Raw genomic sequence first — 23,709 nt, forward strand, 5'->3', positions numbered from 1 at the left:
TAAATAATTTAATTGATAACTAAAAGAGTACATTTTAAATTAGCAAGTGTTATTGTCTTCTTACTTCAATAGTGTGGATTCTACTTGCAGCATAGATATTGATATTACAAATATTGCTTGTAGATTCTTGTTATTAAAACCAGTGACTTCTTGTTTCCATATAAGAAGGTAAAACATCTGTTGAGTGTAGTATATATGCAGTGTCCATTTTTATTGCAGAAATATTTTCTTCTCTGACTAAAGTTCTGTTGACTTGGTACTCATTTGGGAGATGAACTTTAGTCCTGTTGTTCTCTCAGAAGTGTTCTTACTAATATATAAAACCAATATCTGTTTTTCAGCTTGCGTTGTTTTTCTGGTGTAATGCATTTGGCGCGCTCAACAGAAATCTAATCCTTCTCTAAGGTGATTTTCTCAGTTTTGCTCATCAGCTAGGTGACACATGTAAAACAGAAGTAGATGCTGATACGAACATTGTCCTGTTAGCAGTTTAACAAAACAAAAAAACAGTCATGTAGCACTTTAAAGACTAATAAAATAATTCTTTAGGTGATGTGCTTTTGTGGGGCAGACCCACTTCTTCACGAAAGTCCATCACCTAATAAATTTTTTTGTTAGTCTTTAAAGTGCTACATGACTACTTTTTTGCTTTGTTGGGATACAGACTAACATGGCTACTTCTCTGCTACTATTAGCAGTTTGAAAATCTGTATACGAAAATCAGTTGTTTCCACATAAAAGCTTTCCTCTGACTAGAGCTTCATGCCGTAATATTGGAGCTGAAATTTGCTCATTATAATGTGTTGAAAATCTGAGACTTTATTTTGCTATGAATGAGGTTTCATTAAAAGTAGGCCTCTATATGTAACAGCTTTTGGGGGTTTGCAAAGAAAAATTAGTGGTTTTAAATCCTAAAAGTCATTGACTTGAACTCAGGAGTTCTTACTACTTCTGAAAATCAGACCTGTACAGCTGTAATCATTTTCATTCAGTCCTCTGCTGCTTTGTTGATGCTGTTGATTCCGGTGTTGCACAATATTCTTTTCCTGTCCTAAACTGTTTAGTGTTACTATGAACTCTTAAACTGTCCTATTTTATCACAGAGGTAGCTGTGGTCAATTCATAACAGAACGACTAGTGTGTGTGCCTGTGTGTGTATATGAAGCAGATTTTGATGATATATGCTAGATAAATGTTATTACTGCCATTCCAGATTATGAAACTATGAATACCTTAAAGAGCTATGTTGCATGCATATTGTTTTAGAAGACTACAGAAATTACATGAATTGTGGTGTTCTTGCAGAACTTACTTAACCCCTTTGATTCTTCAGGGTTTCCCTTCCCCTCCCCACCTTTTTTTTGAGGAGTGGGTGGGGATAAATCACAAATGCTTGTTTAGTGAAGGACTGGAAGGGGATGTGGAGTCATTTGGAAAAGGAATGGCCTGGCCTGGGTATGTGAAATGCAGTATTCATGACAATCTGAAAAATGTGGGGGAGGAGATTAAAAGTTGCAGCCTCCTGCGGCTCAGACAGCTGACAGTTTGTGCATCTGATACTTTTATTTACTTTTCTACAGAAACAGAAAAATGTCCATCCACAGCAACTGCAACATCCCATCAGGGGACCCAAGCTGTTGCTGAGGCTTTTGCAGCTTTCAGGCAATGTAAATGTTTGTTGGCACTTTTGCTCACAAAATACTTCCATCCGTTACAAATAGGGTTCATGCTGTCCACAGAAGAATGCTCCTGTCAATCAGTAGCACACTGCTTACACTGCCACGTGTTGTGACAAAACTTTTTGTCTGGGGGTGGTGGTGGTGGTGAAGATGTTAAGCACCTGTGAATTACAGAAGTTTTGTTGCACAATTGCCATTGTAGACAAAGGCTATGTCTACACTATGAGAAAAATTCAAAGTTAAGGCAGTTAGCTCAATATTAAAACATCACTGTCTCCACTGTAAATACCATTAGTTTGAATTAGGAGCACTAATATCAATATCATAATATTGTTGGTACCAGCTGGGTGTAGTGTCAAATTGGCATTTAAAATTTTGAATAAAGGCCAGTGTGGAAGCACCATATCTCAAGACTGCATTTATTAGCCTGCAGAAGTGTCTCGTATGTATCCCACAAAGCTATGCAGTTACCCACCACGTATGGCTGCCACTCTCCAGGTGCACAGGAAGGAGGTCACACGAAGCCCATGAATTTGAATTCAAAATCATCAGCACCCAGTCCTTGAAATATAAATATAAAGAGTGCCCATGATGAAAAAGATTTTTTACATATCACATCACACTGCATTGGTAGCCATCACACCACATTGGTAGCCATCTCCTTCAGTCATGAGCACTCAGGATAGTGATCTGCCTAATAGTTCTCCGGCTTGCAAGAAAGCTCCCTGTGGACCCATCAGAAGAGTCTGGATCTTCTTCCAGTTTGGGGAGATGAATCAGTAGTGAGCAGCCTTCAGGTGTCCCAGGGAAACATGAATATATATGATAAGATCTTCCAGTTGATGACTGCCAGAGGTTACTCTCTTCCACCCAAAATAAACTTACTCTTTTGAGCTTGGGGTGATTTTTTTTTGGCAAGCACGAGTGGTAGGGCGTACAAATCGTTACTGGAGCTGGGTGGGGGTGGTGAGGGCCAGTAGCACAGGTGCCAGCTGCTCTGCCAAGGTCTGCAGAGGACTTGCAGCAGACATGCCCAGGTGTTGTTGGGAGGGCTGGTAGAACAGCTGCCCTTTTTTAGGATAATAACCTTCTCTTCGCATCCGTTCTTCTGCTCGCAACTTAACCCCCTCCCTCCAAGTAAAATCACTCACGTACAACACGGTCTGATTTATTGGTTCGCATTTGGTGGGGAGTGCAAATGAGTTTGGTGAGTGGGGACTGGTTGTTGTTACAGCTGAGAAATACATCACCCTCGTATACATGGCAGATCATTTATTCAGCTATTTTTTAAACCATCCCTGATTGCAGCTGTCTACACATGGTTATTGATGAATGGTGACGTAGGTGGCTGCGAGTAAGCCTTGCCTATGGCTTCAGCCTCAATATTCCGGAAGTTCGGGAAAGAATCCTGCTTGGATTCAGAAATTTTATGCAAAATAATGCATGCTGTAATCACGGTGGGGACATCAGGTTCAAAAAGTTCCAAACAGTTAAATAAGTTTCTGAACCTCGCTTTTAAATGGCCAAAGGCACATTCAGCCACCTTTCTGCACTTGCATAGTCTTTGATTGAAGTTTTCCTTGCTATGATCCCAGGGCTCCTTTCATAAGGCAAGGGAGCAGAGAGTAAGCGGGGTTGCCCAAGGTTGCAATAAGCATCTCCATATCGCTAATCTTAATTTTTCCGGTCTGTGTAAAAAGTCCCGTCCATGAGCTTTCTGTATAGCCCAGAATTTCTGACTATGCGCACGGCATGAATCTTTCCCCACCATCCCATGCTGATGTCAGTGAAATGACTTTTGTGATCTACTAACACCTGCAATATCATGGAGAAGTATCCCTTTCTGTTTATTGACTCGGAGGTCAGGCGGGCTGGGGCCATGATAGGGATGTGCATGCGATCTATTACCCCACCCCAGTTAAGAAACCTCTGGCCAACAAAGCTATCCAGTATGGCCTATACATCTCCCAGGGTCACGGTCTTCCTGAAGAGATGCTGAAAGATTGCATTGGCTTGCTTCCTCACCACGGCCCCCCACTGTAGATCTGCTAACTCCAAATTGATTTGCTGCTGACTGGTAACTGTCAGGCATTGCACACTTCCACAGAGTGATTGCCACTGGCTTCTGAACTGTTAAAGCCAGCCTCGTCCTTGTGTTGCTGTGCTTCAGGGAGAGTGCCAGCACATCACAAAGTTCTGTAAAATTGGACTTGCACATTAGAAAGTTCTGCAGCCACCGCTCCTCACCCAGGACTCCAGAACAATATGGTCACGCCAGTGTGTGCTGATCTCATGAGTCCAAAATCACTGCTCCACTGTCAGCAATGCATTCAGGGCAGCCACCAGTTGTGAGTTCTTGGACCTCAGTTGAAAGATTTCTTCTACAAAACCTTCATCGTCATAATAGTCAACCATCATCTCACTTTGTAGTGGACACATAAATTGTGTGACAGTCCGTGAAGTTGCCATACCAGTCTGTGCAATGACTTGAGGGTTCATGATTGCACTAATGCTGTCTCCTGTTCATTTTTGTGCTGTTACTAGGTGCTCTGAATTCTGAGACAGTACTTTTGCATTCTGGGATAGTGACATCAAACACCCGCAAGCTACTGGGGCTTTGGCACTGTGGGATAGGTACCCACAATGCATTGCTCATGCAGCTAAGCTTGGATAAGGCAATGGGGATGCTTAAACTTGACACAGAGAAATGGAAGGTCGAATTTCCAGAAGGTTTGTGAACACTTAACCTCAGTGTTATGAATTTGAAGTTAAGAAATCCGAATTTATTAAGTCAAATTTATCTTGTAGCATAGACTAGCCAAAGCCTTAGATACAAAGCACCATTATAAATAATCAGATTGTGCAACTTGCCAGTAGAGCACCATGAATTTAATAATGGAATCGGACCTGTAACAGTAAACCCTCAAATTCTCGATTTCGACTTGTACTTAACTTGCATTTAATGAGAGTTAAGTGCACCTCAAAATCTGGGGCTCCTTTCCCCAGCCAGGGCTCAACCCACATGGACCCCCTCAGTCCTGGTTCAACACCTCCCCCCCGTGGTCTGGCTCAGCTTCAGCCCCACCACCTCCCCCACAGCCCTAACCCACCATAGGCTTAATACCCCCACCCCCACCCCCACCCCGCCTGCCTTCCACAGCCCCAGCCCACTGCCAGGCTTAATCCTCCCCAACTGCCTCTGCCCAACCTCAGGACTTACCTTTCAAAAGGCGCTCCAGTGGTCCTGCAGCTTTCCTGGCTGCAGAAAGTGAGTTCCTCCACGGGAAAAAGCCACACCCCCGCCCCCCGACTTAAGTGAAATTCAAGATATGTGAGGGTGTGTGGGAATGCAACCCTTGTGTAACTCGAGGGAATCCTGTGTGCGTTTTAGTCCCTTTCACCATTGGGTTTGTATTACATCTATTGGGGCTTATTCAGCTCTCCTTCATTCTTGATATAACCTGGTATAATTCTGTCAGTTGCAGTGGGGTAGTTCTTGATTTGTAGAGGTGAAATCAGAACTGGGCAAACACCTTGGTGAAAGAGAAAATTACCAGTAAATGCAACATTGCTCCATGTGTATTAGAATTATTTGCTACCATTTTGCTAATGCTCTGTGTGTGCACATACAGCAGTTAAAGCAGGAAAGTAGGAAATCGATGGCTGGTCGTTTATTCATTGGATGGCAAAGGAAGCCTGAACTAAATTCCATCAGGTGCCTACTGCGTCTCTCCCTCTCTCCCATAAAAGAGGATAGTTTTTCAATAACCAGTGTGAGATTTCGACAGGCATATTGGCCTTGTAACATACTTGGATGTTGGTTTACTGCTAAGTTATTTATGAACTATAACTTTATGTTCTGGCCTGAGAGTTACAGGAATAATATAGGCATTACTTTTTCCTGAAAACACTACCAGTTACTTGGTATATGGAGGGTATGTTTTATTGTACATTATGTGGAAATTGATATGTTTTTCGGTCTGATTTCTGCCACAAGGCCGGGTGCAAGCATATTGGAAATTTATTCCATTAGAAAAAATATCTTTGTGGCTGCCAGCCCTCAGAAGCTCTGGAGGCTTCCTCTTGCACTATTAAGGCTAGTGCCAAATCTACTGAGGAAAAACAGGGAAAGATTCAGCCCTGGCCATGGAAATGGCTTGTGATTCTTCAAAAAAATGCTTTTGTTTTATGGCCACAAAATGGATGATAAGGGATTTATGCCATGCTTTTCTCTAGGGTGCTATCTGAGCGAATTCAGCTCGGTTGTTTTATTTTCGGAAATGATGACTCTGGTTTGCAGTTGAAGGGTTTCAAGAGTTAACAATGGTGCAGTCTACAAACACATGCTTGTGGAATTCCACAACTGGTCACAGCTTTTAGGTCTTAATCCCTATGCTGATGGGTAGGGTGACAATCCATCCCATTTTCACCGGGACAGTCCCATGTTTTATGCAGGCATCCCATATTTTTTTTTTTTAAAAACAAAGCTAATTTTCTCATACATTTATGGCTCCTGCTGAGCTACCCTTTTCCTCAGTCAACACACCTGCAGGTAAAATCAATCAGGAGCTAGCTGGACAGCATGTACAGCACGTACTGACTGGCCAGTTCAGGCAGCAGCATCATGAGAGGGAGCCATAGAGGTAAGGCAGGGTATTTTGGGGAGTAGAGTAGTGTGTTTTGTCCCTGCTTCTAAGATTTTAAGAGGAAGCAGGTTCCCCAGCAGTGCTGGGCAGCCCCTCTGTGGGGCAGCTGCCCCTGCAGAGCCAGGGACCAATGCAGGGAGGTAGCCCAGTCCCCCTGCAGGACAGCCATCTGTGGACCAAAGTGCTACTTGATGTGAGTCAAGGGTGGGGGTAGTTCACCATGTACAGCCATTATAAAAACAAGAGAAGAATTGGTCTGCATACCTATCATGTAAGCACTTGCTGATTGCCTGCATGTGCTCATGGGCTAAAAATGATTTATCCTTAAAACTATTACCTCGAGGACTTTTATAGGTTTTGCAGAAAATATGACTGCGGTAGAGCTGGGGCGTGTTTCTGCTATTCTTGTTAGCTGCTCCAAAAGCCATAATTGCCTGAAGGTCTTTATTTTATCAAGTCCCCATGAATGTCTTTGTTTTTTAAATAACCAGACATTACAGATGAATATTTGAACACTGGGTGGTCACTTTTTTAAACAGCTGGTGGTTTCTGTGCAGTTTTAGTTGCATGCATCAAAACTCTGTGCCTGTGTGGGGGTGGAGTCTGTAAAATCAGGTCTGTAGGAAAAGATTTCTAATAGGCTTTCCTCAGAAGCCTCTGATTTGTTACTTCAAGATGATTTTTCTCCTTCTGGTTGTCAGAAGAAAGCCTTTGATATCAATCTTTTTTTGATGTTCTCCTTTCTCAGGAATGTATTTTTAGATTACCACAATGTGAAAGGCTAGCATGCAGACTCCTAGAGATGCTACCACATTATACTGGAAAACCTTTTTCTATTGCCCCAGCAGCTGATCTCTTTAAAATTTCTTTGTGTTCTAAGTTGTAATATTGCTTATTATTTGACCCATTTGTGTTTTCTTCTTTTCTAGGGATATTAGTATGAACAATATCACAAAGCTACCGGAGGATGCATTTAAGAACTTTCCTTATCTTGAGGAGCTGTAAGTATTTTGCACGTGAAGTCAGGGCTCTTTTTACAGTACTGTGGGGTGGTTGTGCAGCTCACCAGAAAATGGGTAGGAAAGCAAACTGTATTAGGATGAGCTGTGAACAGAGAGAACTATTGATGGAAGCTCTGCAAAATCTATACTTTAACTCTGCTGGAGACAGTGGTAATTACACTTCTCCTATGTTATCTTGGGATAACACTATAATTAGTATGTGTCACCACTATAGTAATGATTAAAATAATTACCGTAAAAATTGTCTCATAGGTAGCATTCACCATCACGGCTTCCAAACATTGGTCTTTTTTTAAAGGTATAATTGTTTCACTTACTGTGCAATTAACTCCCATCGCTCCTATAGGTAGGGTCCTTAGACCTCCCATTTTTAAAGGAACAGTTCTGTATTTAAGGTGTACTGTGGTGTCCTACTTTTATTTTAAATGATCAAAATGTCACACATTTTTTATCTTCACCACATGTGTGCTGGTGGATCCTGTTGCTGGCCAAATCCCTGCTCTCACCAGCTGCCTTCCCACCGGCATGAGTGCGCAGAGCCAGTGACTGATGGTAGTGGGTGTGCAAGGCTGGTGGTGGGGTGAGGGTGCAGAGCCAGCTTCTGCCTCCAGTGGTCTGCCAGCATAGCAGCCACTGTGTGCTCTTTCTTGCCCAGCAGGGCCCCGCCTCCTGACCCATTTCTGGACAGCACTGGCTGTGTGCTGTGAGCGACGGTGGCAGGCGAGTGCAGGCAGGTTCCAGGCAGTGTCCAGTTACATGTCATCTCTGCTGCCCGTCCACCCACCCTTTAAATGCTCCCCTTTTGCTGTCCTCTCCCTGCTGTACCTTTTTGTCCACCCCACAGCTGCTACTACCAGAGTGGGGAGAGTCGCACTCCCAGTGCCAAGTGGGAAAACTAGCCCCTCTTGTGAGTACTCAGCTCACAAGCAGTATGGCTGGCAGGCTCCTTCCTTCCCTCACTGCCTCTGGCTGGGCTGGTGCCCTGGGATAGCTCGAGACTCTCCAGTCCTAGCCCTGTGTGTGTCAAAGCTCCATACAGTGCTGGAGTGGGGAAGCTTCACGGTCCTTTAGCTCAGCTTTGGAGCAACACAGGAGGGTGGGTAGGGAAGCAATTTCCAGCTTGTTCCAGTCTCCCTCTGACTGGGTTCACTGAAGCCTTTGCAGTCAGGTTCCCTGAGCATTCCTAAGGTTTAACCCCTTCCTGGCCATGCTGCAGTCAGGGGACCAGGAGGCAGCTGGGTTATTTGCGGGGCCAGCCACAGCCTGGACATGTTAGTTGCCTCTTAGCACTGTGCGGCTAGGAAGGGACAGGCTGCTTCTAACCAAGGGGGATGTGGGTGGAGTGAGAGGGGGAGAGAAAATCTGTAAAGACACAGGCCCATGTCATCCCTCCTACCTCCTTCTCCCCTGCAGCTAGAAGCAGCTCCCATCCTTTCCCTCTTCCCTCCTCTCCTTCACAGTGTCAGGAGGCTATTGCTGGCCATGTTCTAGTGTGAACCCTGGCAAAATTGGGGTCCGGGGAAGATCCCACTAATACACCTCCCCTCCATGTGTCTATCCCCAGGAGCCCAGCCAGGCAGGAAGTGGGGAGAGTGCTGGGCAGGGAGGGTCAAGCTGGCTGGTCACCTTTCGTGTGTGTGCGTGTGCGCACACCCATCCCTGTGTGAACCCTAAAACATTAAAGACAAGGAGGTAAATAAAAACTTCAGCTATTCAGTATTTCTTTTTCATGGGGGCTCAGTCAGCTTGATGTTAATTTGAATATTTGACCTACATGGTTCTGATTTATTGCTACTGAACTCACTTGAATTTTACCAGATCTCCTTTAATCTGCACAGGGAAATGTGGTTTTTAAGCCCCAGTTTAGTAAGTGACTTAAGCATGATCCTAACTTTAACCACATCAGTTTCCCTATTGACTTGAGTGGGATGTGCTTAAAGTTAGGGTCATGCTTAAGTCACTTACTAAACTGGGGCTTAAAGACCAGGCCTATGTGAGGTAGCTGAGCCGTGAGTGGTGGGATAGGAGGCAGGACAAAGGCAGATGTATTGCTAAAACTAAGAACAAATTACAAAAAAAGAAACTGTAATACAAGGCCTCATTTTCTTTCCAAATACATCTTGAGCTGGGTGACCACATTTCACAGATAAGGGGAGTAAGGCACTTAGAGGAGAAAACATTTGTACAAGGACACACAATGTAATGAGCCTGGAGGTGCTGGAACTACAGGTGATGGGGGTGATGACCACCCTGACTTGAAGTGGTTTCCATTATAAGTAGAATTCACAGTTTGCTTTGATGGCTCTCGGTACCCCCACTACCCAAATCGTTCCAGCCTCCCTGTGAGTCAGTAGCAGAGCTAGGAATAGAGTGCACATCCTTTGGCTCCCAGAGCATTCTACTTGGACTACTATATCATATAGTTTTTTTTTTCCCTTTGGTAGCCTGAAGTATTGCACAAAGATGTGGTGAAGGTGATATATAGAGTGTTTTTAATATGATTAAGTATACGGGACCCACAGTGTGCCCAGATTTTTAGTGTGTCTTGTAAATAATTTTGGTTCAAGTCAATGGGCATGTGAATCAAAGATGAGTTTATTCATCCCAGGTTAATTGCAAATGAGAGTCCCTAGATCAATATACTCAAAAGAACTTTTCACTCCCACCACGCTGTAGACATGCCTACGATGATAAAGTGTAGAACTGTTCAGTGAAGTAAAATAGGTGCTCACAAGATTCCAGACTGTGTACTCCCTCCCCTCACTGTAACTTCAAAAATGTAGCAGCACTGAAAATGGAAAAGTTTAAGAAAAGTTTGTGCCACATCATGAGGTGCCCACTACATGCAAAATTATAAGATAAAGAAAGCTCAGCTGGCTCAGGATTTAGTTTGTCAGACCCCTCCCTAAGTGCTTTATGATTGATGAATATGTGTTTCTGGGGTTTGCATGTTTTAAATTTCAAACATATTTTGTTTTTGTTTTTTTATCCACGATTCTTTCAAATTCCTCGCCTGTTCATATTTCATACAAAAATTAAAAACCAAAACACCCACTTTCACAGAAACTGTGGGATCCTTTATTTTTCTGTATAAGTAATGAAGCAATAAAACCTAACTGGGTGGGTGTGCACACTTCATTGTGTAATCTCTGTAAACCAAGGGTGTGTCATGCGGTAAAGAGACAAAAAGGCAGAGCCTTTAGCCACCTTATACTTGTTTTATTGCACAAGAACCATACTCTACAATGTATCTCATTGTAAAAAGTAATGCTGGAATATGGGAGGAGAAAAACAGTCAGACCTGGCTTAAAACTAGGCTGTGGTTCTGAACATCTGGATAATTAGAATCCATGCTAGTGTGCTTATTTGATGTGTTGAAATAAACAATTCAAAATATTAGACTAAAACTTGGAATGTGTCAGATTATATGACAAATACAAGTCTTTGTTGCAACAGCAAAATGAGCACTTTTTATGTGCAAGTCAAGTAGGTCCAAGGGCTAAGCTTCTTCTTTTTTTAAAAAAAAGAAAAAAAAAGTACTCCTTTCCTTTCTTTGGATGGCATTGGTGCTAGGGGAAATGACATCTCCCTCCCACTACACAATCAGTAAATGTTTTGGCTGTGTCACCATGCTATTCCCCTCCCAAAAACCACTCATCACCTGTGGTGTACCGTGGGAATCAGGAGGGCAGCATCCGGAATTCCCAGGAGCACTGAAACTAAAACATACCCAGCCTACTCAATCCAAACTATCATTGATACGGGAAGACTCCACCCAAGGAAGAAAGCCGCAAGGTGATCAAGGCCAAATACATGCAAATGCTGCATATTCTACACCTCTCAAATACCACAGTGATTGCTAGAATTGCATCAACTGACAGCCAGTTAGCTTATACTTGTACAGTTGAACACAAGATGGTAGTTAATATGAGAATAATAAGGCTCCTGACCTGGCATCCATCATACAAAATGTTTGACGATGAAGCCAAGCCAGCACGAGTCCAGATAGTCTCTGTGAGATCCCTAGCACATTGTGTGTTTCAAGGGGCAAAAAGTGGAGTCTATGCAATAATCATCCCTTCCAGTTTATAACCACAAGCAAGGCTCTGTCTACAAAATACAAATATGTGAGTCTGTCGCTGCATTCACATTCTAGCTGAACAACAAATTGTCAAGACTCTTCTAACTTACTCATTTGATAAGAGTTTAGCCATGTTTGTAGGAGAATATAGTTAAAGCTTCAACTGAACCTAACATCACAATCCAGACATTCTTTGTCTTTGGAAATACCAACTTCTGTTTGTTTGTTTTTTTTGTCTTTTTTAAGTAAGTGTGTGTGTGTGTGTGTGTGTAAAAGACATAATAGCCCAAGAAATGCTATGAGCCATGACAGACCAGGGTTTTGCCTGGGCCACGTCAGACTCTGCATGTGCCGCTAGCTACATGCATGCCTGATCTAGAGCTTGGAAGCACTGATAGCATACTACGCTCTTAAAGGGTCACCATTGCCACTTCTCAAGAGTGTTTTAAAGGGACTCGTCTTTGGTCCTTCAGTGAATTCCCTCCTTTCAAAACCACTTGGAAATTTTCTGTGACCCAAAGATCTTGAAAGGGAAAAGCTCCTCATCTGGTAAATGTAGATGTTGATGAATCTGTGAAATATTAACAACCAAAACGCTGACTGAAACCATCGGTGAGCCAGCCCTAAAATAACCCCTTGCCTTGCAGATCCCTCTGGCTCTCTGATGAACTAGGAAGCAAAAAAGCTGCCCACAAAAGTACCAATGACTCCAAATATGTTCCACACCAGTCCATGTAGAACTGAGGCCAACATGTAGGCAAAAGCTATAAGCACAAAAAAAAATCACGTGGGCTGCAGACTTCTATTGCTAAAACTTTTGACAACTGAAGTTTTGTTGATCAAGCATGTGTCCAGACTTCAGATCTCTTCGTGCATCCCTGTACACCTTGTTCCATGAGGAAGAAGGGATGTCTTGACAGAAGGGGGTTTTTCTGATATTTAGCCCCATGTGAATAGGCCAAATGTCAGAAAAGCCTCTCCCGACAGAACTGTCAGCAATGTGCAATTTTTGTGTATCTTTTGCCAACAGTTCCCTGCATTTTAGACACAGTCATTCAGTTGTGCTAGCTGATAAAGGCTATTTGAACTGGTCTGTCCAGCAATCCAACTGATCTACTGGACAGTGTAAATTTGCTTCTAGGAGCAATAGCAGTTTGCTGTGGAAAAGGAGGTCTGCACCAAAACCAGCAAGATCGTAGGGAGACTTACCCAATAAATGCTGAAAAGGTACCCTGTGGATCTTTTCACCAGAACAAGAGTGGCAGAGGGAAGGCCTCTTGTTAATAATGCAGTCCTTTGGAATGACTCATAAAACTACAAGAAGTCCTGTGGCACCTTTATAGACTAACATTTTGGAGCATAAGCTTTTGTGGAGCATAAGTGTTCTGATGAAGCAGGTCTTTGCCCATGAAAGCTTATGCTTCAAAATATGTTAGTCTGTAAGGTGCCACAGGACTTCGTGTTTTAATACAGATTAACACGGCTACCTCTCTGATAACACTGGCCTCTGTTTGGAGCAGGAGAATGAAGTGGCCAATTTGGAGAATGGAAATTTTTTTGTGGGCCCTAGTGCCACTACAGGCTGAGACACTGCATACAGGAAGTAGAGTGAGGCATGCAAGAAACAACCATTACACTTCTGCGGAGAGTGGCATTCCCAGATGGCAGGTAACGCCCCGGTCTGTGTAGCTCCTAAATCATGAGGGATGGAGCATTCCTCCAATGGGTTTTAGGAGCGCTGCATGACATTTGCTGCCTCCTGTTGGACGATTCCTAAGTAACACGGGAATAGAGCACCATTATTACAGGGCTTAATAGGTCTTTGTGCAGGAGTCTTTTCTTGCAAATATTCTCCTGCTTTTCCACCAAGGCAGTGCTTCAGCCCCACCTGCCACTGCCTGCCTTCTGTTTCCTCAGTTTCGCAACCTCTTAGGTTATCTTACCATCTCATACACTAACATTGCTAAATATTGCCACATAATTTTATGATGCATGAATAGAGGCAGATAGATGCATAATTTAAGACACGGAGCCTTGTTGGAGGATAACAAAAGGAGGAAGGTTAATTTGAATCAACTGTTTTAGTTGCATTAGAGAGGTGGATAGTTTGAAGGCCAGTCAGATTTTTAACAGGAAACATTTTCAACTACTGAGATGAATATTAACAGAAAGAGAAGAAGATACAACCTGCGAGGTTTGTAAAAATATATCTCCTAATTAAAGGTACAGTCAGTTACTAACAGCAAGTCTGCACCATGTGGCAATGTTGGCCTAAGGTGTGCAACTTCAGGTACCTGAATAGTATGACTTGAGTTCACATGCATTAAGGTGAGTTGCTGTAAGGTTTCCACTATGCTTCCACTAAGACTTCCCTGACCTTTTCACTCTGGTGGAGTACCCGAGTTGATGAGAAAGCTATCAGCAGTCAATTTAGTGGGTTTTACTAGACTCACTTAATCCACCTCTTGAGGATCGATTGCTGCAGTTCTGATCTGGTAAGTTTAGATGTGCCCAAAGCATAGGATCAGCAAGCCCAGTTGAGTGGTATTTAATGATGAAATGACATTCTTACCTGCAAATAATTGCAAATACGAATTTAGTCCCAAATAATTCTCAACTGAAAATCTAGCTTTGGCTCCATACGCTTTGCCTTTTGTTCATGCACCCCCCATAAGCTCAGTGTGGAGGAGCTCAGTGTACATATCATATGCCCCTAGGATTCTTGCAATGTTTATAAATTATGTTGTAAAAATTCTCCATCTTGCTGTAACTGATACTCATCTGGAAGTAATTTGCAAGTGACTGAAACTGCAGTGAAGTTGCTGAGAAGGAGACCACCAAGGCTTTTACCACAGCAGTAATGAAGTGTATTCACTGCAAAATGTTAACATGAACATGCTACATCCCTGAACTTGATATGGAAATTTCAAATCCTGGAAGAATTTGGCCATAGTTTCCTAACCACACCTATAAAGTATTTACAGAGAGCTACAAGAGAAATGCAGCTAGATACCAGAGTGTGTTTGAAAAGCACAAACCATTTGCTAATGTGAATTCTTAACCAGAAGTTGGCTTGATGTTCTGATGCATTTCTAAGTGATTTGTTCATTCCTTCTGGTTCTTAACCCTCTCTTTACACCAATATGCAGGGTTTTAGCCATGTGATGTCCATTGTCTTTATTGTTGCATGACTTATCAAATTAGCCAAAATACTCTAACCTGTTAGTTCTTTAAAAGACTTTTCTTTTTCAGGGTCTGTAACTTCAGGCAAGTTTATAGTGTGAATGCAGAGGCTCAGCTTACTCAAAACAGCATGTCTCCTTGACTTTATGACCTTTATCTTGTTTTCATATCCAGCCTCAGCCTTTTAAACCTCTGGTTCCTTATTTACTCTGGGTTGGTGGGTAATGTTTGTGATAAGAACCAACACACCAGTTCCTTATCAGTATATGAGGGCTAGGAGGGGACAGGTAAATAAGTGTCAGGGAGAGTAGGGGGCAATGGAGGGGTATAGTTTGTGCCACTGCTTTTCTCTAGGAAGTTTGTCAGTGCCTCATGTTCACATTTGCCCTGATAATTTACTAATTTTATTTTGTTGGGTGAAAATAGCATTTGATCCTATATATGAAACACATGCTGTGACTCATTCAACTGTAGCTCAGGAGTGCTTATTTGAAATACTGCCTTAATGTATGGGCAGTGTTCTCTGAGCTGCAAAAATCATGAACTTTCAAAGAGTAAAGGAGAAAACAGTTTCATCCAGCAAGGAGCATTGCAAGTTGGGATACTGTGATGCCTTGTTCAGCGGTACTAGGGCTTTTCTGGTTGTGGGCAGGGACAAAATGGGGGACACAGCAAGCAGTGGAAGATGGTAATAATGCTCCTTAAAGGTTGAAATGTGTTAGACTTGAACCAGCAAGGTAGTCAAATGGATTACTTTGCTAACTCCTGCTAACTAAGTTTCAGGTTGCTGTATCTGATTAACACCATTGCAAACCAAACCCAGCCAGGATGTGAGCAGCTCCAGTCATGGAATATAGATGGATAGATGTGTACTAAGGCAGGAACACCTTAAATGTCTTCATCGAGGACACGTGGTATGTCTGTACTGCAGTGTAAACCCAGGATTAGTGGGACTTGGGTCAGCTAACCTGCACTGGGAACTCTGGTCTTGGGAGCCTACACTGTACTTTTTCTAATCTGTGCTCAATCCTACGCTTCTAGCTTGACACTGCAGTGTGCAGAACCAAGTCAAAGTAGTTGTATCAGTCACTAGAATCTCCCAGCTCCCAAAATGTTGCTGTTCTAGCACTATGACCATGGTGTACTGAGAAAACTTCTGTGTGGCTGCATGCTACAGGGCATTTGAATTGGCTCAAAAAGACTTGACTGCTTTGCTTTGAATACACCCAGGATTCTCTCTGCTACTTGACTTGCATATGTGATTCCAGATGATAATGGTTAACACTTATCTAAGCTGTTGCCAATCGCAAAGAAAGGGTGGTAGCTTTTTGTAGAGTGGATTGCAGACTGTTGGGATAGAGAAGACTAAGGAAGTTGTCTCATAGAATTGTGAAATATTTCTGGCAGACTCCCAAGACCCAAATCAAGTGTGGCTGCATCTACATTGCAGATCAACAGGGCTCACGCCCTGGGTCCCAGCTTAACTTTAGCTCTGCAGGGGTTCTGGAACTCTGGTTCTTAGTCCTGGGCTAGCGGAGTTGCAGTGTAGATAAGGCAACCATATCGCCTATCCCAAATATGGGACAGGGAGATGGGGGGTGGGCAGCTGCAGGCACTCCTGCCCCCACCCCCCCGAGGGCCTAACTATGGGACAATTTGTCCCTTTTAAAAAATAAGTTGAGATGCCTTTTTGGCATCCCAAATACAGGACCATCCCACCTAATATGGGACAGATGGTCACTTTATGTGTAAACCACCTCTGTAGGGAGAGAACCCCACAGCTACTCATTCAGACTAGCTTAAAAGCTTTAAGCTGCTGTACCCAAGAATATTCTTCAGGTAGTCTGGGGCAGAGCAAAGGAAGTTTAACTTTCTATACTTGCTTTAAAGTCTGAAGTGCCAAGAAAATAGAACAGTGTCTTCTGGGGCAGATTAAAGCAGTTCCCACTCTGTTCTAACCCACCCCAGGGATGTGCAGAAAATCAGGGATCCATAGTCGGCCCCGAAGGCCCCCTCATGATACATGTATGTAAACCAAGGCATTAGAAAGCACCATATAAAAGGGACAGAGTTATAACTGGTACTACAGCATAAGCCATCAGCTTTTGGGGGGGGTAATTTTCATTCTGAACTCCTTTTTTTGTTCAGTAAATTTTTTTTGTATAAATAAATGATCATAAAGTCTTCCACTGTTCTTATTCACAGACTTTTAAAATGGCTTTTCAATGGACTATACAGTGAAAAGTGTGAGAATTAATGTGTACACACATCTCATATAGCTGGAAGGGACCTTGAGAGGTCATTGAGTCTAGTCCCCTGCTCTCCCTGCAGAACCAAACACCACCCATGTCATTTTTTTTCCCTTCTAACCTGCTCCAGACCCTGAAAGTCCCTCTCAAGGATTGAGCTCACAACCCTGGATTTACAAGGTCAATGCTAATGTGCTAAATTCTGTCATCAAGATCATAGAAATGGAGTATTGGATGCAACGTAGTTCAATCCCCTGCACGAAAACAGCATAAAGTACTATCTAGACCGTCCTGACAGTTGTTTCTCTAATCTGTTCTTACAAAAAACCAATAGTGGAGATTCAGCAGTTTCCCAGTGAAAACTTATCCAAGGGCAGATTTGGGCCCATTTTGTTTTGTTTGGTATTTAAACAAAGGAATATTGTGTTTGATGAAGGCAGATGATTCAGTGTATGAAAAGATACGTTCAGAGTCTACTTACAAGAGCCATTTCTATTTTTGGCCAGACCTCCTTAAGAAGATAGTCCAAAGGAAAAAATACGTATATGTAAACTACTACCTTTTTAAATGGCAAAGTGCACAACTTTCAGCAAAGATTACACAATCTGAACTGTCAGAGCAAGTCGTCATAGCAAGTCAGTCATTTATCTTCCAGCACAAAACAAGTTACACCCATGTAAGAAAATATTGTGATATGCCTTTTAAAAATAGGTGACTGCTAGTCTACAGCGATAAGTTATGGCATTGTAAACACTTTGGGCTTCTCAAGCATCACTTGTTTTGAAGCAAAAAGAAAGATCATATTTTAATAAATGCCATACTTTTCTATTTTCTTGACACTTTGTTTTTCTATGCTTGCATTACAGTAAATTTCCTTTACTCTGCCCCAGACTCTTATAAATCTTAGCTGTACAATCTAATGCAGTTGTTTCTTTATTTGAAACAATAAATAGCAGTTTCATCAATGTAGCACCCCCATAGGATGCCTACAATGAACACCAATGAAGTATATGTTCATCAGCTGATAGTAGGTAGTTGTCCACCAGTTGCTTGCATGCCACATACTTGCAAGAGCAAGTGGCATTAGGGTTATGGCTATGCTACAGTGGCACAACTACAGTGCTGCAGCCATCGTTCCATAGCATGTCCTCTTTCCTTTATCAGCATGAGAAGTTTTTCCATCAAGGTGGTTTATCTGTCTGAAAGGTAGTAGCCAAGGTAGGTCAACCTAGCAGTGGCACACACAGTGCAACATTTTTTCACAACCCTGACCTCTGTAGCTAGGTCAATTTTACTGTTAAGTGTAGACCAGGTATCTGGAATCTGTTGCTTCCAAAATTGCATGTCGAGTTGATGGTTTAGTACCAGCATATTAGCATTTCTGTGTCTCAATGTCATTCTCTGTAATGTTGATGTCTAAAGTTAGTACTCTTAGGAGTGACTTTGATTAATAGGAGGTGACGTTATCAAAATGCCCGTTGTAACCCCGAATATTCCTTCACCTTCAAAGGCTTTGGGAGGGGCCATGTGGCTAATTAGGTGCATTAAACAGTAGTCTCTGTCACCTGAAATCTCTGTAGCAAGCAGGCTGCCTGACCTATTAACATCTTGATGCATACGAATTGTCCTTGTCTGTCCCTGCCCTTCTCAACAATGTCTGGCCTGGGGCCTTTACCATCCATTTTCTTTGTAACCTTTTTCCCAGACTTTGAGGGCAAATGCTGCCTGTTGGAGTGTGTCAGTTATTTAGGCACATAATTTTACTCAAAGTTTCCACTCGCTTCCAGCCGGGGAGTTACTGGCAGGAGTGATTGTTCTGGACAGTGCAAAATACATAGTTCTCATCTCCCGTTGAATCCTTGCAATGCTCCTACCTCATCATATCTGAGAAGTAAGAGACAGTAAATTACACGTGTGGCTTATGACATTAGGACTAGACCACTGGGCTGGCTCCTATATGTCTGTGTTCATAATAGAACCACTAAGTGTGATATGCTGGCGATTTTGGAAATGTTTGATTGTATTTTGTTATAGAAAAACTGACCATTAGAGGATGCATTGAACAGGAAATTCTTCGTTATTCTTTCATAGTGGTGTTCGTGATAGCTTGTGTACACTCAGAGGAAGATGACACTACTGCAGTCGATCTTTTGGAGTTTGATTTAGTGTCAGATTGGGATGCACTAAATCAAACTCACATGGTACGTTCTTTGGTTCCATCAGTCTAGTTCCTCATGAGGAGTAAGGGAAGTTGATGCTAGCATTCACTCCTATTGACTTCCCACAGTGCAGATCATGTGGGAATATTAATTAAAGTGTGTCAACTCCAATTACAGTTAACATAGCTGGAATTGCGTACCTAAATTTGGTCTGCCCCATTAGCATAGGTCTGGCCTAAGTAAATGCGTGATTACAAACCTTCCTTCACGCATCAAGATGCTTAATTTTTCAGCTCACATTGGTACATGAAATAGGCAAAGTCTCTATTTAAAAATAATTACAGTAAATGAAAGGTGAAAGCATATTTAGAGACAGAAGAATCAGCAAAATACTTGCAAGGTTTTATGGGGAAGGAGGGTAATGTTATTCCAATTTTTAGCAGCTGTATGTCATATTTTGTATATTTTCCTGCATTACTGCTGATGGTACAAGTATTTGCATTTAATCAAGATCTTGTGTTAGCTGCTTTCCTCATGCTTCATCGCTCAGTGGCATAACTGTATTTTTCATGAGCCTTTGCCAAATAAATTAAGGGGATGCCAAAAATAGCTCTTAAGCTAGATTGTGTATTTCAGATGTAGTCCTATGGAAAGGGCGAAAGCTGTGCATCTTCAGGAAGAGCCTTACAAAACACCAAGAGGCCAAATTCTTCCAAAAGTCTCACTGTTACTTAAATGGAGGAGTTCACCTCAGCCCATTTGAAGGTGTAGAACTGACCCCCTTCTTGCCTACCATGTAAGTGGCCTGTTTTGTTGTCAAGCCTGGCAGGAAGACGGTGGAATGAAGAGTGCCTGTCCAGTCTGTTCCCGGGGAGGGGATATGTGATGCACAACCTTTGCATTCCACCCTTCCCACCCCAGCACCCATGCCAAAGAGCTAGGGAGTCTTAATGTAATTGCCCTAGGAAGGGACTCCTTTGGGTGTCTGTTTTGGGACTTGTCAAAATCTAGCCCTTGAAGACTATTCTTGACAAGCTGGAGGAAGGAGGTTGATTTCTCTATCAAACTATAGCTATTCATCTAAGTAAAGAGAATTCCCTGTGGGGTATGGAGTTGTCATCCATTTCCATTGCAGGGAGGAGGCACTCCATGTCTTTCGGGACTGGGTAAGCAGTGTATAGTTTTAATACTAAAATTTAACTTTCATCCTTTCTCTTCTAATGAATTTTCAGGGGTACTAAGCAATGACTTAATTTAAATAGTTTAGGAGCCCAGAAGAAGTGACCTAAAGTTGGTAATCCTGTCGCGTGGGTGAAACATCCATATGTGTCACCTAGAATTCTTCCAGTAAATTTTACTTTATTGAAAAATCTGGGCACCAACAATTGAGACTTCACACATTTAGTGATGAGGGCAAATACCATATTAACATAAAACACGTATAGCCCAGCTTTTAACCCAGCCCTATAACAAGGCATATCTGAGGTATGCATATAATTGCTCAAAAAGCCCCTGCGTGGTACCTGTAGATAAGCTCTACAAACTTGAATTAGGGGCAGGACTAACTCATGTGGTTCAGCAATTTGTGGGCCACTCCATAAGCCTAATTGAACTGGCTGATTAGAGCAGGTTTATAATGCTTTTCTACTAACTCCCACTTATGATGATGATGATGATACCCCCCACTTCCCCACATTCCTGCAGCCGTGAAGTACATCTCACCCACTTCAGCACCACAGCCCCCACTGTCACTCCAGCATCCAGGAGAGATGATCTGGCAGAACTACATTTTTAGTTTAGAGACTTGTCTGCCTGAGTAAAGCTCTGATTTCCCTGCCACCTCTCTCCCTTACAGACATAAACACACAAATAGATGTAGTTCTGCAGTGTAGAGGAAGAGTATATACCAACAAAAACAGGTTTTCTGCCTGTGAAGGACACCGCCTCCCAGAACATTATGGGTTTGTCTATACTAGCTCCCTTCTTCGAAGGGAAGATGGTAAGTAGGGTGTTGGGAGTTTATTAATGAATTGCTGCGGTGCATATACAGCAATTCATTAAGCAAATTGCCCCCCATGGCAACTCCGAAGTGTTAAATTTCGAAGTGTTGGCTCATGTCTAGCTGCTGCTCACCCACCGGTACTTTGAAGTGCCCAGGGTCCCTTTACTCCTCCTGCACTGGTGGTTTTGTCGGTATAGCTACCTCAGATATTTTTGTAGTTTTTTCCATACCTTGATCAAAGTAGCTATGTCTCTTTGGTTGTTTTTTTTTTTTACTTTTATTCTTTAAATCTTCTACTAAACACCCATGGGTATGGCTCAAATAAGCTATTGATCTATTCATTAATTCCTCCTGTAATATGTATTACAGATAATGTTGAGAATCTGACTTGGTGCTTTTCAGTTACGACACACATGCAAAACAAGAGTGAATGTGACTACTATTTCTATTTCTCTTTGGCTGGCTCTGAACTAAACCTTCTTCTAAGAAGAAAAATATCTCCATTATGACTGTTGCAGCAGAAAACTTGTTAAAATGGTGCATAATACTTTAGTCTTAGCTACTGGGTGGCTATAGTAGGAACCTCCCAATGATAAACCCTCTCCCCCCACCCCCCACAGCCCTGGCTAGTACACACATGATAAATGTATATTTGGCAAGCTGATTAATACAGCCTTTGCACACTTGGCCAGTTGCATCCTGTTTCCTGGAAGGCTGCCAGACTTAGGCTAAACGGAAATATAATGGATTGCAGTTTTTCTGTTGGTTGGTTGCATCAGGCTGAATAAACAAGAGCTGCCTTAAGGTAGCCTAAGTATTCTTGTTCAAAGTCACACAAAACTTAGTTGTGTCTTGTTTCTAGTGTGCGGTACATAGCTTCAGTGACAGTGGAAGGGGTTTGTGGTGTTTAACTTCTTATTTTCTCGAAGGACAAATATTATAGCAGATGTGTGGCCAAGTCCAAAAGCAGCTCATTTAGGTAGGGAGCCTAATGTTTCTAGAATCACAACTGCTGCCGTTCATGAACTGGTGGGGAATTGTGCTTTTTAGAACAGTTATGAATGTCAGTAATTGTGTGGGGGCTCATGAATCTTGGGGTTATATGTTCAGTTATATTTGTGGTGATTTAAGAGTTTCTTTTGTGATTTTTAAAAGTTTTCATCTTTTTTTGTTTTAGAACAGTAAATAGCAGTGTTTCAGTGATCGCTGGTAAAATACAGGTTCATAAGTACTCATTATACACTCTGCAGGGAGCCATCACATTTTATCTTATAGGATATAATTTAAAAAGAAAAGGCATGGGCATGATTTCCAAAGGAAAAAATTGAAATCTAAATTTAATACAGCTACTTAGAGCAAGTAGCTGGGAAATGTAGTACTGAATTTGTTTTCATTGCCTGCAAGTTTTTAGCTTCTTTTGAATTCTAAAACATCAAAAATCATCATAGGCACACCCTCTTCCACAATATGCTGTAATGAAATTTAAAATATATTAATAAATATTTGATTTGGGTGGGAGGAATGAGCTTGAACTTATGGTGTCAGAGCCTTTTAGACTGTACTTGGATCAGGTCTTCAATTTTTTCTGTGTATCCAGTAGTTTTGTGTATTTATCTGTCTCCAGGAATTAGGGCTTTAAGAACAACGCACAGTGATAGACTCACCATAAAATTACAGGTGGTTTTTTTGTTTTGTTTTTGTTTTTTATTTCTCCTTAATAGTTGCATTGTAAGATGTTTCAGGGCAGACACCCTCTTCAATGTTTGCACAGTTCCTGATAGAATACCATCCTAAATGCTAGTGTAATGCTATAAATAGTAAAATATAGGCAAAACTATACTTACCCTCTCAAATACAACCAACTACAGAAGCGCAAGAAAGCTTGTCTTTTTTGTTTTTGTGGGTTTTTTTAATTTGAAAGGTATGTACAGCACCTAGCAAAACGGGCCCTGGCCTTGATTGGAGCTTTTTGGTATTAGTGTAGTTATTAAAAAATTAATAGCATACCTAAACTATGCATCTTAAAACTCCAGTCCTGCTGAGTCTTTGTGTACTTGACGATTTCTATTCATTTCATTGGAGCTTCTTTTCTAACATGATTTCTACACTCTTGCTTAAGTCTTTTAAAATATTGGGATCTACAGCTGCACTTCTTCTGGAGGGGATTCTGACTATGACCATTCAAATCATGTTCTCAAAACTCAGACCTGTATTTTTTTTTTTTCCTACAAACAAAGTCCTCACGTGACGTTTTACAAAAATTCCTTTTTTCTTTGGCCTGCTAGTACATGAACTCTGAGATCACTCGTTAAACCATCATCTTCCTGTTCACAAAGGATAGTCACTGCTCCATTTGTTTATAAACAAAAATAGTTACTGTCAGGTGGATTAGAAGCTAATTAATGTGCAGAAGTTTATTATTCCATCTCTTCAGTCATAGGCACATTTACACAGAAGACAAGATGTAATGTCTAGGATGATCTGTCACGCAGTGAGAAGTAACAGAGATGAGATGAACCAAGTAGTAATTTTGCTGCTACTTTTTTTTTTAACCAAGCAGAGACTCTAGTGAAGAACATAAGAATGGCGACATTGGGTCAGACTAGTGCTCCTTCTAGCCCAGTATAATGTCTCTGACAGTGCCAGAATCTTCAGAAAGAGTGAACAGAAAACAGTAGACCCCCGAGT

At 42.0% G+C, this 23,709-nt stretch overlaps 1 protein-coding gene across 2 annotated transcripts in view; it reads left to right on the forward strand.

Annotated features, from left to right (window-relative positions):
* The window catches only part of LGR4 (leucine rich repeat containing G protein-coupled receptor 4), a 125,300-nt gene that overhangs the window by 64,375 nt on the left and 37,216 nt on the right, over positions 1 to 23,709 (forward strand). For both annotated transcript variants that reach the window (XM_074997666.1, XM_074997667.1), the window contains exon 2: positions 7,255 to 7,326. In XM_074997666.1, the coding sequence (XP_074853767.1) occupies positions 7,255 to 7,326 (72 nt within the window). The remainder of the gene's footprint in view (positions 1 to 7,254; positions 7,327 to 23,709) is intronic.

This window comes from Carettochelys insculpta, chromosome 6 (assembly GCF_033958435.1).
Source record: "Carettochelys insculpta isolate YL-2023 chromosome 6, ASM3395843v1, whole genome shotgun sequence".
In the NCBI taxonomy this organism is placed as follows: Eukaryota; Metazoa; Chordata; order Testudines; family Carettochelyidae; genus Carettochelys; species Carettochelys insculpta.